The sequence below is a fragment of the Capra hircus genome, chromosome 1, assembly GCF_001704415.2.
Source record: "Capra hircus breed San Clemente chromosome 1, ASM170441v1, whole genome shotgun sequence".
Lineage (NCBI taxonomy): Eukaryota > Metazoa > Chordata > Mammalia > Artiodactyla > Bovidae > Capra > Capra hircus.
In genome coordinates this window covers 135,332,104-135,347,785 of record NC_030808.1, presented here as the reverse complement: position 1 = coordinate 135,347,785, position 15,682 = coordinate 135,332,104, and the positions used below count along the sequence as shown (strand labels likewise).

General features: G+C 36.2%; 1 protein-coding gene across 3 annotated transcripts in view; it reads right to left on the bottom strand.

The window, feature by feature from the left end:
• Positions 1-15,682, bottom strand: part of TOPBP1 (topoisomerase (DNA) II binding protein 1) — a 75,310-nt gene that overhangs the window by 19,070 nt on the left and 40,558 nt on the right. For all 3 annotated transcript variants that reach the window (XM_013966233.2, XM_005675555.3, XM_005675557.3), the window contains 12 exons: positions 14,789-14,962; positions 14,577-14,686; positions 12,124-12,247; positions 11,399-11,545; positions 11,181-11,283; positions 9,357-9,549; positions 6,988-7,208; positions 5,928-6,094; positions 5,573-5,684; positions 3,115-3,278; positions 2,486-2,623; positions 59-148 (listed from right to left, as the gene is read on the bottom strand). In XM_013966233.2, coding sequence (XP_013821687.2) covers positions 59-148; positions 2,486-2,623; positions 3,115-3,278; positions 5,573-5,684; positions 5,928-6,094; positions 6,988-7,208; positions 9,357-9,549; positions 11,181-11,283; positions 11,399-11,545; positions 12,124-12,247; positions 14,577-14,686; positions 14,789-14,962 — 1,743 coding nt within the window. The remainder of the gene's footprint in view (positions 1-58; positions 149-2,485; positions 2,624-3,114; positions 3,279-5,572; positions 5,685-5,927; positions 6,095-6,987; positions 7,209-9,356; positions 9,550-11,180; positions 11,284-11,398; positions 11,546-12,123; positions 12,248-14,576; positions 14,687-14,788; positions 14,963-15,682) is intronic.

The following is a 15,682-nucleotide window of genomic DNA, read 5'->3' as shown; positions in this document are numbered from 1 at the left end:
CAGCAACCTTGGTTAGAAGTAATTATAAAAAATCCAGTTAAGCTGACTCAATACAAACCTTTGCTCCTCCTGACTGAAGTAGGCGTTTGAATCCTGATTCTCGGGACTGATCAACATGTAAAATAACTTTCCACCCACTAAATGCCCCCTGCAAATAAAAAATAATCAGTGTAGAAATTATTTGGAAAATAAATGACAATATAAAAACATTATTTTCTCTGTAGTCTTAGTTTTATGTAAGTGAATAATCTTAAGTTTTACTTCTGATGAACTGATAACTATCTTGGTCAGAACACTCTGATACACACAGTCATGGTGTCTGGCATACAGTAGGCCATCAATATATTAATAAAGAATTTAAAAAATGATTTAATAATTCGGTAACAATAAAACAAAGCAACTTGACATTTGTTTAGTTTTTTTCTAGTATTTTTTTTTTTCCTTCCAACTACTCTAATTGTAGAATCTAAAACACGGCTTCTTAGATTAGATGAAGCCTTACTACTACTTCCCTTGAAAATGACTACAAATTGGAAATTTAATTTAAGTACAGAATTCACAGTTAACAGAAGCTAGTAGAATTACTCTAAAATAAAGGGAATCAAGACTAACAGGGACTTGGAGATAGCACAGAACTCAGAATGTAACATAAAAGATGACATAATTTGTACTTTTAACCTTTTTGTGAGGCATGGACCTATCTGGCAGTAGTAAACCTATGATCTGTTTTCAAAAAAAAAACAAACAAACAAACAGCTTTATTGAAATGTAATTTCCATACCATATGAATGTTTTATAAATGTTCAAAATAAAACAAAGTATTACAAAAGAAACCATTTTATTGAAAATTATAAAAATATTAAAAAATCTGTGACATAATAATAGATGTGTTTCTACCTTAAACCCATCAGAGGGTTGAAGACACCATTTAGTAAAAAGTGCATTTAAATACACCTACTGTACTAACCATCAGACTACTACTGTTTTTTAAAACTTTATTTATTTGGCTGCACCGGGTCTTAGTTGCAGCATGTGGGACTTTTAGTTGCATCAGGTGGGATCTAGTTCTCTGATGATGGACTGAACCTGGGCCACATGCACTGGGAGCACGAAGCCTTAGCCACAGACCACCAGGTAAGTTGTCCAGTTGCTGCTGTTGTTCAGTTGCTAAGTTGTGTCTTTGACTCTGCAACCACATGGACTGCAGCATGCCAGGCTCATCTGTTCTCCACTAAGTCCACTAACTAATTTGAGAGTTTGCTCAAATTCATGTCCTTTGAGTCAGTAATACTATCTAACCATAGCTTACTAGCCTACATTAAACATGCTCATAACACAGAAGTCTTTAATTGGGCAAAATCAGCTAACACAAAGTCAATTTTATAATAAAGTAGTTGAATATCTCATGTAATTCACTGAATACTATACTGAAAGTGAAAAACAGAATGGTTGTATCAGTTGTTTACTGCCCCCATGATCACGTGGCTCACTGGGCGCAGTGGATGCTGCTATACCCCAGCATCACCAGAGAATACTGCATTACAAAATGCTAGCCTGGAAAAAGACCAACATTCAGAATTTGAAATATGCTTTTTACTGAATGTGTATCACTTTTGTAGCATCATAAAGTCAAACCACTGCAAGTCGAGGAGGTCTATATGTACTATAATTTTAAAGTTGTGATGAACATAAACAATATTTTAAGTTGCAAACATAATGCAAGCAAAAATATCTGATTTCTGGGACTTCCCTGGTGGTCCAGTGGTTAAGAATCTGCCTTATAATGCAGGGGATGCAAGTTTGATCCCTGTTGGAGATCCCACATGCTGCAAAACAACTAAACCCACGTTGCAACTACTGAGTCCGAAAGCCACTACTGGAGATTTCGTGCACCACAAGGAAAGACCCCATATGATGCAGTGAAGATCCTGTACACTGCAAGTAAGACTTAACAAAGCCAAAGAAATAAATAAATTTTAAAAAATAACTGATTTCTGTGGGGAACATCACAGCACTGTTAACAGTGTTGTGATTTGTTGCCTAGACTTATATAATGAAGGAAATGCAAACTTTCAATTAGAGGTTTGTAAAAATAAGGATGTATTTTCCCCCCATCGAAAGTGTACAGCCTTTCTGAATTTGATCTATAAACTCCTCTGATATCTGATTTGATAATCTGTGGACCCCAAGTTGAGAACTCCTGAAGCTAGAGGCTGAAAAGATTCTTTGGAAGAAATATAGTATGGGTCACATTCTATACATATAAATGACTTTTAAGAGAGCCATCAACATAAATATATATTATTGTTGATTACAATTAGAAGAATTAGGAATCACATTAAGCTAAATTTAGAATGCCCAAATTAAGTATATCAATCAAAGAATAAAAGACAAATAGAACTAGTCTTACTTTGTAATACAGGTTCTCTTTAGTCATGACATCAAATGCCATTTATACTACCCACATAATTATATATATTAATACCTCAATAATGCCTGATTCTTGTCTTTCCTGGATTTTTTTCCTCCATCTCATTGCTGCAAGTGCTAATTTTCGTTGCTGTACATTGATTCCAGTCAAAACATCGAGTATGGAACTACTTCCCCACTCATAGTCTTCTTCCTAGAGAATTAGTTCAACAAACTTTTGAATTCCTACAATACATCCTCAAAGAGTCCACAATCTAGTAAGAGCTACAAGCTACATATTTTGTTCCTCTAAATACAGAGAGTACTAAGCAAGCATCAATTTATGAGCATGGAGGAAATGTAGATTAATTTGCCTTCATATGAAAGTCATGTACATCTAGCTTCATCTTAGCAACTGGTAGTATTTGGATTACTGGGCTTTACCTACTATAAGATGAACTTCACAGAAGGACATGGTCTCAGAGGAGGTATATATTAACAGTTTGATTAGTAGCCTATACAAGAGAGATCCCTGAGGTATCTTGATTGAAAACTTCAAAAACTACATGATAGATATTATTGCGATGGTCAGTTACAAACCAAAATATTTCAAATAACTAGTTTAATATTTTATGTGCTGGAATCAATTACTAAGACATTTAATTTTAAAGAAAAATGACCGTTCACGTTAATTTGCATACACACCGACATGAAGCGCCCAGCAGTCCTGCAAGCTTCAAGGTAGGAGCGATGGAGTACCCACTTTCCTGCTGCCACGGAAGCTAAATATTTCTCGTTGCGAAGTGGATGCCCCACAACAATGTGTGTACAGCTGGGATCAAAGCACTGCTTCTCAATCACTGATCCACCTTAATTAGAGAAAAATTGGTACTTTATTGATTCTTAACCTTTTCTGAGGGAAAATGTACCTCAACTATGCAGTGGTGGTGGTTTAGTTGCTAAATCGTGTCTGACTCTTGCGACCCCATGGACGGTAGCCCGCCAGGCTCCTCTGTCCATGGGATTTTCCAGGCAAGAATACTGGAGTGGATTGCCATTTCCTTCTCCAGAGGATCTTCCCGACCCAGGAATCGAACCCAGGAATGCAGAGAAGTTATTTATAAATGAATTGCATTAAATAAACAAAACCCGACAATTACTTTACATGTATATTTTTATAAAATGTTTACTCAAAATTTCCTGCTTCTCTGAAATTGGTTTGTTACAATTAAGATTAAAAAAAAGAAACTGAATACAACCAAGAGCAACGAACTGCAACTGGCTGTTCTCCTAAGCCTCTCTTAGGTTCACATCTCTTAAGTCTCTCTCAACTACCTTAGCGATTTTCAAACACTGAATGTGTCACCAGGGAGATGGAGGCCAAAAATGGGCATCTACAGACCAGAAACAGAAAAAAAAAATTTTTTTGTCCTGCTTTTAGTGGAAACAAGGTCAGTAGACCAACACAGAAGCTCAGGAGGAAAACACACGCTAGGTAAATAGAGATGAAGGAGATGGTGAGAGCTGACCCCTCTTCTCAGATATGTAAGAAAGAAGTCTGACTCTGAGGAAAGAAGAAGGCCTAAGTAAATAAAAGTATATGTAAAGCATGCTTTTATTTATATTTTAAAGGTTAGGCAGTGTGGTACCAAGGACTTCCTGAGATTTTTAACAAAACAATGGAACTCTACTCATGCTTTATAGATGACTTTAGTAATTAAGAGCGGCAATACTTTTGAGCACTTACTATACAAGTCAGGGAGTTTAAAGTATTGACTCACTTAATCATCACTATTCTATGAATATTCTATTATGTACAATTTATATATGAGGACACAGGTACAGAGTAACTAATCCAGGATCACAGTGACTAAAGAACAATAAGGTAAAAATTCTATTATTAATATCAATATCTAATTCTACGTAGTAAATTTATTATAACCCAGACAACAGGCGAACTTATTTATGTGCATCAGTTCATTTAGACAATGCTTCATTTAGACAATGACGGGACTCTCTGCAGTCTAGTATCAAAACCCTCTAGCCACAGACTCCCAGTTCAGCAGTCTGCACTCATCTGGCTCTGCTCTCTTCCAGACAAGTCTCTGTTAGCTGCATGGTTTACAGAGATGGAACACTCCACACAGGACAGACACCTGCAAGTGCTCCATTTGGTGAGCTCTAGGTAACGCTTAGCAATTCTGATTTATCTCCATCTAATTTATTATATGACTGGGAAACAAATGTTCCACAAGTGAAGTTTCCAAAACATACAGCTTCTTAAGTGTACAACTGTATCTGAAAGAAATCTAAAAAAAAAAAAAAAAGTGTCATAGTTCACAAACTTAAAAGGAGAGCACTAAAGGACCTTTTATCTTTTCTTGATTCAGGGCTACTATTAAACAATCATTATTTCTTAATGTTTCTCTAGGTCAAGTTGTCATATTAAGTTCTATAAGCCTGCTTTGTCCAATACAGTAGCCACTAGCCACATGTGGCTACTGAACTTCTGAAGCACAGCTAGTCTCTACTGAGATGTTGAGATGTGCTGTACATGTAAAATATATCCCAGATTTCAAACTTAGTAAGAAAAACAGGCAAATTATCTCACTGATATTTCATACTAATTACATGTTGAATATAATATTTTGAAATGATATTTTGCATATATTAATAAATACTAAAGTACACATATAAATAAAATACCTATCTAAAATTAATTTCATCTGTTTCATTTTACTTTTTAATATGTAGTTGCTAGGACGTTTACCTTTCTAGTATGCTGCTTCCAGAATGGTGTCAGACGGAGAGCCTGACAACCACAAGAATAAGAACGTCACAGCAGGAGGAGCTGCAGTCTGGATATCAATGTAACTTCAATTTCATGAAAATGTACTTTTAACTATATAATTCCTTTGATTTTGTCCAGAGTTTCAACGATGAACACTCAAAGCAGGACAAGATTCTTACACCTTAATGATGGGATTCACTTTAAATCTTTAAAGCCTGTGACTTAAGTTCTACTGCTGATAGGCTGTATGGCCTGAGACAAGTTATCCATCTTTTTAATCTCAATTTCTACAGCTTAAAAATGGTATCATTAATTATCTACATTTGACTTCCAAATAAGGTTACATTTTCAACATAAGTAAAATACTTGTACCTAGTTTTTCAATCAGATGACAATAATCAATACGTTCTTGAGGATTCAGAGATGACAACTGAAATATGTACTGTTTTTTTAAGTCTTCATGAGTCTCCTCTATTGTTATAATCTGGAATGGAAAAGTTTATTTTAGAAAAAATTAACATCAAAACAGCTATCAAGTCTATGGTTCTTTTACAGTAACATTTTACTTAGTATTCTAAGTTATCAAATGCAGAAATGATTATAATAGAGTACAAAGAAATAGAGTTTTCAATGTATGACAAACCTTTGATATTGATATCAAAAAATTCTGAATGTAGCATAACAGCAATATCCAAAAGTCTTATCACCATACTAAGGATAAACAAACCTTTTCTCTAGGGTGTGGAGCCACAGGTGGGTTGGCTAGGGGGAAGGCAATACTGGGGGCTTGAGGTGTAGGGATCAGGTGGCTGTCTTTCATTGGAGTTTCCAGTTCTTCAGAGATCGGGTGTTTTGGGGCTCCAGTCACACATACGTTCCTGGGATCACAAACAACTGAGGGGAATAAAACACCACAGTGTGATGTTATCAAAATACAACTAAGAACAAAGCCTGGGAAATATTCTCATCTGTCTTAACCAAGATGAAATTAAACAGAAATTCTAGAATGCAAAACGTACATGCAAAAGAAGTAGCCTATTTCTACAGCTTATAAATGAATGCAATTAAAATGGCAAATGGTGTTATCTGTGTGCTTCTCTCTTTAAATACCACACCTTCATCAGTAAAATGTAAATCAGATTTTAAAAATGAGAGCAATTCTATGAGAAAATCAGAAGCAGAGATAAATCTATACATCTAGTATAGAGAAATACTCACGTGATCTGAAAGAGAAAGAGGGGGAAAGATGACCAATGATGAGAAACAGAAGCATTATGTTTTCAAGGTAAAGTCCAAGGAAGAAAAATATAGGGAATTCAGAAAGAAACTCATACAGCTCTAAAGAAATGTAGGTATGTGTTAGGTGGAGTTAAGACTTAAATAAACAAGATGATTGAGAGAAAAATCAAGCATTAACTACACAAATGCAAAAAGAACCGGAAAAATGTCCCAGGGAAAAAATGCCTAATCCTTAACTTCCAAATTTAATCAAAATACATATTTCAATGTATGATGCCTATGTGGCTAAGTTGCTTCAGTCGTGTCTGTCTGCAACCCAATGGACTATAGCCTGCCAGGCTCCTCTGTCCATGGAATTCTCCCAGCCAGAGTATGATAAATTACATAAATTTATAAATATTTTTCTGACTTTTCCAAGTTTAAGCCCAAATATATCAAATTTTTGTTGGCATGTATAATTCAGAGAACCACAAAGTACTTATCTATTTATTTTCAAGAAGTCAACATGTACTTAATACAAACAATTAAATAGATTTCTTTCTCATTACCCTGTTCAGCAATTTCTGAATCATGTAAAGGCTCCTGGAAAGGCGAATCCTCCAATTTTTTAACATCAACCTGAAGCTCAGAGTATTGTGTGGGACAACTAGGCCACTGCAGATTGCTGGCAAGTCTTGCTCTCTCCTCCCTGGCTGTAGGGTCATCCCAAATGATCTGCTCATTTTGGGAGGGCTCTGTGTTGATATCAGGTACTGTTTGACGAGACTGCCTAGGGAATAGAAGTCACAATTTTAATAACAGATAACCATAACAAAATCCGTCCTCATAACTTCCGTTAAGTTAGACTGCAAATTGGTGGTTCACCTTTAAATGTCCATCATCTAGCACACAGTAAGCACTTGAAAATACTTATTCAATAATTGAACTTTGGGAAATGTTTATTAAAAAAAAATTTTTTTTCCCAGAAACTTATCTGTTTTACCTAGAAAATAAAGCACATTGAATCTCTATATTTAAAATTTCAGAGGTAAGTTTACTGTAGGAAATTTAAAATTCTAAAATGATTACAGCATTTAGAAAAGGGACTTTTCTCAATTATATAGGATTAGGGAAACAATGTTTAGAAACTGGTTACTTTGCTGACCATTCACAGGTTGTATTTTTAATCACTGGAAATAATAACTGTAATTAAACAATAACTATAATTACATAGGAAGTGTACTTAGTATCTATAGGCTGCTTTTATGGAAGGTTTTTTTGATCACTGACAACCAAACCTCTCAGAGTCTAAGGTAAGCCAGCTTTATAGTGAACTAGAGTGAAACATGTTTTCAGTTCAGTTCAGTTCAGTCCCTCAGTCGTGTCTGACTCTTTGTGACCCCATGAATTGCAGCATGCCAGGCCTCCCTGTCCATCACCAACTCCTGGAGTTCACTCAAAACTCATGTCCATCGAGTTGGTGATGCCATCCAGCCATCTCATCCTCTGTCTTCCTTTTCTCCTCCTGCCCTCAATCCCTCCCAACATCAGAGTCTTTTCTAATGAGTCAACTTTTCACATGAGGTGGCTGAAGTATTGGAGTTTCAGCTTCAGCATCAGTTCTTCCAATGAACACCCAGGACTGGTCTCCTTTAGGATGGACTGGCTGGATCTCCTTGCAGTCCAAGGGACTCTCAAGAGTCTTCTCCAACACCACAGTTCAAAAGCATCAATTCTTCGGTTCTCAGCTTTCTTCACAGTCCAACTCTCACATTCATACATGACCACTGGAGAAACCATAGCCTTGACTAGACGGACCTTTGTTGGCAAAGTAATGTCTCTGCTTTTGAATATACTATCTAGCTTGGTCATAACTTTTCTTCCAAGGAGTAAGCGTCTTTTAATTTCATGGCAGCAATCATCATCTGCAGTGATTTTGGAGCCCCCAAAAATGAAGTCTGACACTGTTTCCACTGTTTCCCCATCTATTTCCCATGAAGTGATGGAACCAGATGCCATGATCTTAGTTTTCTGAATGTTGAGCTTTAAGCCAACTTTTTCACTCTCCTCTTTCACTTTCATCAAGAGGCTTTTTAGTTCCTCTTTATGGTGTATCAATTTCACTGAAAAGTAAAAAGAATTCCAATACCTACCTTCAATGTGTATACTGAATATTTCAATGTATATGCATAAAGAATTATTAACAAAAATAATTTGCCAAAGCTGATGGCACTCCCAAAGTGTTCATTTGCCTCAAATACAAGGAAGTTGGACTTTTACTCTGAGAATATATTTACTTACTGACTTTGGCACAAGACTTAGGCTCTCTAAAATGTAAAATACAACCTGAGGTGTATTAAATAGAAAATCAGTTTTGCTCAGTACTCAGCTAAACATCCTCATGAGACATACAGTTAATATAGATAAATGCATATTTCAATGAATCAATTCAAGATATAAGTCCATTAACATTCATCATACAGAGATTTTTCTATTAAGAAAAAGATGAAGTTATTTCTACTGAACTTAAATCACATCACACTAAGATCTGTAATCACCTTCCCTAGAAGATAAGAATTATAAAGAGAACAAAATACATGTAATCCAAAAAGAAAACTGCCTAAATTTATATATGTATATACATGTACTCATGCACTTACTGTCTAATACCAATATTATTTTAAGTCTAATACAAAGAACAGAGAGGACTACCATTCAATCCATTTCAAACAAGGCAAATTGGACCTTAAATCATGTCTTTCTCAGCGGAGGTAATTAAATGTATTAATCACGCCTCAGTGGAAGCAGTTCTTGATATGGAACATACCTTTGCTTCCTATTCCCAAATAATTCTGGAGTTGCACGAAATGAAAGAAGGGTAAGTTAGCAAGGAAGGGAGGAAGGAAAAGCTACTTTGCCATCAGTGACAGGGACAGACCTCAGTGCCTCTAGGACTCTACTTCGTCCACTGCGGGCAGAGCGGGTGCTGTCAGGAGTTGAAGAGGTACTGTTACAACCACTTCTTGAGAGGGAAGTCCTCTGCCCTTGGGGTTTCACTATTGAAGTTGCAGACATTATCTCCTGAAGCTGCTTTTGAAAGTTCTCTCTCATCTCCAAAGTCTGTGTCAGAGCTTGAAACAAATAAGAATATACCAATCAAGATAAGTTTCTCTTTACCACATCTTATTCATATTAACTATTTTGTCTAGATTTAGTTGAACACAGATTTATTGACTTGACATCTACTGAATATTTACTATAGGCTACAGTACTGTACCAAGACTATAAATACTGCAGAACCCAGACATCAAGGCAGCCCTTACTATGGAGACGGAATAGGAAATAATCAGGAAGCCCTCTGCAGACACTGTGCTGAGACACGTGGTCATCATCCTTCTGCAGATACCCTGCCGGTTTCTGATCCTCTCACGCTCTGTACCACACCCTGACATACATTACAGTCATTTATGATTTTCCCTCATGGTCCTTGAACACACAGACCACAACATGTTTATCTTTGGTTTCTTTATAGACTAAATATTGAAGTAGGTACTAAATAAACATTTTTCGAATGAACAGAATGGAACTAACTAAATAGGTAAATCATAGGGAATGCTCTGGTACAGTAAAGAAAATAGAAAATACTGACCCATTAAATCCATTAAAGAGAGGACACCTAGAGCTTTAACGTTACTCATTGCTGCACCCTTTATAATAGCAAGAAATTAGAAATAACCAACATGCCCATCAACAAGGAACTGGCTAAACCAAGTGGGCCATTCATACTATGAATACTATACAGTTGCCAAAAAAGGGAAAAAGATTGAAGAAGCTCCTTATGTCCTAATATGACACTCCACAAGTTGAAATGTTAACTAACAATATCAATATCCAAGTAGAAAACAATATATATAGTAGTTTAACATTTATATATTTTTTTTTAATGAGGGAAGGAGAAAACATGTCTATAATTGTATACTCATAAAACAGCTCTGGAAGAAATCATAAGAAAATAACATCGGAGGACTTCCCTGGTGGTACAGTGGATAGGAGTTCCCCTGACAACGCAGGGAACGTGGGTGGGATGCCCAGTCTGGGAAGATGCCATGTGCTGCAGAGCAAGCATGTGTGCTGTACCTACTGAACTAGTACTGCCTCAACTGCTGGAGCCCGGGCACCCTAGGGCCTGCGAGCTACTAAGCAGCTACTCCACAGCTACTGAGCTCGTGTGCCTAGAATCTGCACTCCACGACAAGATAAGCCACCACAATAAAGCCCGTGCACTGCAACTAGAGAAAGCCTGCCCATGGCAACAAAGACCCAGCTTAACCAAAACTAAATAAACAAAATAACAGCAGAAAGATAGAGAAACTCTTTACACCTCCTTCTGTACCTTTAAAACCATGTGAATTTGTGTTAAAATATATTGTGCATATAATGAAACTTTTCGAATCAAAGGACCAATTTTTGAAAAATCTCCATCTCTACCTATGTTCAAGAGAATACGGCTGTGTCACACCAACTCTGTAGAATACCTAGTTTCACACATTTCACAGGTTTCACACTTATATCACTCAAAGCTTTGCTAACTATTAATTAATGACTGGCATGGAGCCTCAATTCAATCCTCAAATATTAATATATGCTTTACTTCTATTTAGCAATACAGAAGACAACTTTATTTGTTCATCTGATGCAAAGGAAGCAGTCAGTATGAAAGATACACATTTATAAATTTTGTTCGTAACTTAAAATATTTTACCTCCTTTAGAGTCATTCCTTCCATTTCCATTTGATGTTGTTAGTTCTTTATTACTGGTGGTCATATTGTCTATATCATTTTCTTCTATAGGCATATGATCTGGCTATTAAAGGAGAAAAATTAGTTTCTCAAATCAAGCCCTGTATAAGGCTTCACAGCAATATATGACTGTACATTCAGCTTAAAGAGGGGGTAAATGTATCATCCATATCATTTACCTCATCATCCCTCATTGGAGAGCCAGCTGAGGATAGTCGGTTATTACAGAGTCGGCCATCTTGCACTGTACTGATGTCCAAGCTCATTTTGGGATTATAAGTGTGCGGATAAAGAGATTCAGGAAGATGTTTATACTCCTGGGCACACTGTAATACAATGGTGTGCTTTAAAACAGGACTAAAAAAAATTTTAGTGACTAAAAGATGTTAAGTAGGAAAAAGCCAAAACATTATGTTATAAGATGGCAAAAGTTCACAAAATTAAAGTTTTGAAAAGTAGTTGACTTTAAAATTCCATCATACAAGTTAACAATTTGTCCTCACTTTTAAATGTCCTGCCCACTAAAGTATAAAATCTAATTCTATTTCTATGCTTTTGCCAAAGTATTAATCACATTTCGGGGAATACCCAGAAGGAAAATGGAAGAAGAAGAAAGAAAAGAAACTGTATTGGCATGCTAAATTAATTCTCCTCAAAGCATTACAGTTTTCTCTCATATCATTTTTAACTAGCAAGAAGAATCAGACAATCTGAAAGAATACCCATTAAAGATTTACTAAGCATTTAAGGATTAAAGACCTTAAGTTTCTGATGCCAAAGAAAGGAAATGTGCAATTAAATACGGTTACCAAACTTGTTTATGTACAGAGAAATGGATTTGTGCCTTGAAGTACTGTTTATGTTTTCATTTAACAGAAAGGGGAGGGGAAAAAAGTATGCTTACTTCTAAAAGCCAGTGCTCTGAAACAATGTGTACTCCTCTTTCTTTTACAGATTTATACTCCCGATTAGTGTCATTTGGTCGTCCTTGATAGATGAAATGAGTCACTGTCTCATCAAAACTCCACCTATAACAATCAAACCCACAAAAGCCTGAATACCTGAGAAAGATAACTACATTAGTTTATCATTACTCTCTATAAACAGAATATGCAAAACCTTTCAGGAACCAGAGTAAGCAAAAACACTAAATGACAGACTCCACTTTCACTGTTAAATTTTATATGCATATCTTTTAATATATAAATGCAGAGAGAGATGCAGAAACATATTCTTTAAAATATCTTCTATAATATCACTTCATACAGGTGATATAATGATAAAGATATTTTCAAGTTAAGTATCCAACCTATCCTCCAGCTGCTGGCAGCCACTAGTCACTGTACATTTGCTCTGTGCCCCGTAATATTGTGTACTCTACAAAGCATTATTCATCCATTCCTCACAACAATTCTAAAACACTGTATTATTTTATCCATTTAACAGATAAGAACACTGAAGGATGTGACTAAAGTAACACACTCAGTGAATAAGAGGTAGAGCCAATTTTGACTTCAAAAAGCACACTCTTAGCTATTACACTGTGTTCCCGATTTCTTCCCATTTAATATTTCCTTAACCTAGTTTGCTAAATGTGAATAACTCGTGGTAGTCATATTACCAACAGAAATGCTGTTTATGGTATCTGAGTCTCCATATCTATTTCAGCCTATGCAAAAATGTATGTATGCAAAAATATAAATACTCCATTCCCCTCTGTGTTATCAGACAAAGGTATTTACATATTTAATGTATATTCTATTACTATGTACCTTCCACTGAGTTTAAATTATAAAAGTTAGATTTATGAAATCCATTTTAGTAGAAGGAATGTTGTATAAGTATCTGTAATAAAAAGGGAGTGCTATATCTGACGTGCCAGGAAGAGCTGGTCTAGATTTTAACTTTCCGCAGGTGGGAGACAGTAGCACTGATCTCTTTGGTGCGTATGGAAGGGAACATCTGGAACATCAGCACTTGAGAGCCGATTACCCTATGAACACACACATACTGTAACCTCTGCATAATAAGAGTTCTTTCCTCTCCTTAATTATCAAGTCTCAGAAATTCACTTCAGGAATACACCTAATGCAAATTCCAAATTAATGCCATTGACTATTAAATTCTGTTTAGGGATTTCAGCAATGTATTTTTTTTTAATATATTGAGAAGACGGGGGCATTTATTTATTTTGGTTGTCTGGTGTGGCTTGTGGGATCTTAGTTCCCTGACCGGGGATAGAACCTGGGCCCCCAGCAGTGGAAGTGCAGAATCCTAACCTCTGGACCCACCAGGAATTCCCAGGACTGGCATTTTAAATCTTATAAAAACACAAGTCCTATATGTGTCTTTTAAATCTTACATAAGTCCACATTTAAACAGAATACCCACGGACGCATTCTATTTTTAGGGCTCTTAGGGCTACTGTGAGAATGGAATGAGATAATACTCGCCTCATATTGAGCACTCAGCAACCAGGTAAGAACAATACATAGACAATACAAGTAACAGTAAGTAAGAAAGCTTTACTTTTCTACAATAGGTGAATGAAACACTAAGGTGCCTATAATTACACAAATATATTTTATTTTTCCATTCTCCTGATTTAATTTCTCTATCAAAAAGAAAGATAACTGAAATGACTTACCAAAAGGGAAAGATAAAGCTAATCATATCCCTCAAACTGTTTGTTAACTGTAAACCAATCATTATGCTAACTATGAAGTGCTGAAAACAAGTGGTCAAGAAAGCGAGTACCACAGACAATGAAGGAATACGATCAACTTAGCACTGGCTGGAAGAGGCAAGGGTCTCTCAATCCCTGATACTGATGCCATTTGTGCTAGGGACCTGTCTCTAGCTGGACTGTCAGGTTGAGAGTGGTTATCTATGCCTCCAAAGTAAAAAAGATAACATCCTCCAAAAGACCATTTTAATTAAGGAGTGCTGCAGCACTTAGTACACTCACAGAAGGGCTCTAATGTGAAAATCACTAAGAAACAGGCTTAAAATCTCTGACCTAAATGTATTAATAAACTCCTTGAAGACAAGGATTTTTTTTTCTAAACTGTACTCATTCATGGATCCCAAATTTTTAGAATAGTGTCACAAAGTATGTTCTCATATATTTGTTAAATATGCCCTAAAAACACACATGTAAGAGTGAATTGATATGGGACAGGGTATTTTAAAAGGAGGAGGTAAATTATATAAAAACTGGATTTTGTAGATACTATGATAAACTATTAATAAAAGGCAAAATAATGCTTTTTTAAAAAAAATAGATGCTTACAACAGCTCTAGGTTTCCCTATAAATTGAGTTCATATCACCACCAAAAAAAAGATGTGCCAACTACCTGTAGTCTGCACCTAGAGAGGCTGCAATCCCGTTTAGTTCACTCTGCTTCTTACTGAGTTTCTTACTAACACACACCACTACCTTCTGAAGTGGCTTCGGAGTGTCTTCCTGCCCGTGGAAAATAAAAGAAACAGATCAATCATTATTATTTTAAATGTTTTTTTTTAATCTAAAACTTCCTTTTAATATTAATAAGAGATATAATTCCACCTTTTCTGACTGGGCATCCTTCAGTTGAGGGCTGGCAGAAAGAGCAACAGCATTTCGAGAGCTATTTGCCAAAGCAACTTTCAGGTTTTTGACGATGACTTCTGAGAGTGGTGTGCTCAGTTTCCTTTTCTGCTGGCTGGGACCTCCTGGAGTTTCCAAGGCTGCAAGTGCATCCTGTGTATATGGAGGAGGAGAGGGAGGAAGGAAGTGAGGAAAAGAAGGAGAAAAGGAAAGAGAAAGAAGAGGGGAGAGGGGGAAGAGAGAGAGGTAAACAGAAAAAGGAAAGGGGAAAAAAGAGGTAAAGAGAGAAGGGGAATAATCCTCAGTATTAACTGGATTATTGCTTTAACCTCCTCCAGCTTTCCTCCAAACAACAATAAAAAGAATGAAGTATCATCTGTATCTATATAAGATAATGAAGAAAACAATTCCACACTGTCCAACAAATTGGTTCAAAGAAACTAAGCAGCTTAATACATTTTCAGTAGTATTTTACCACATTTGTCTGATCTTACAGTTGAAATGGCTCAGACGGTAAAGCATCTGCCTACAATGTGGGAGACCTGGGTTTAATCCCTGGGTCGGGAAGATCTTCTGGAGAAGGAAATGGCAACCCACTCCAGTATTCTTGCTTAGAAAATCCCATGGACAGAGGAGCCTGGTAGGCTACAGCCCATGGGCTCGCAAAGAGTCGGATACGACTGAACAACTTCACTTCACAGTTGAAATTGGTTAAAATGATACCAAAAACAAAATAAACAAAACAAACAAGTAAACAAGCAAAAAACACAGAAGGAAACAAGTCAGCAAGGACGGATATAAACTAGACATGAACAATAAGGAGGATTAAAAAGTCATACTGAGCTGAGGATTATGAAAAATCTGCAAAGGTAC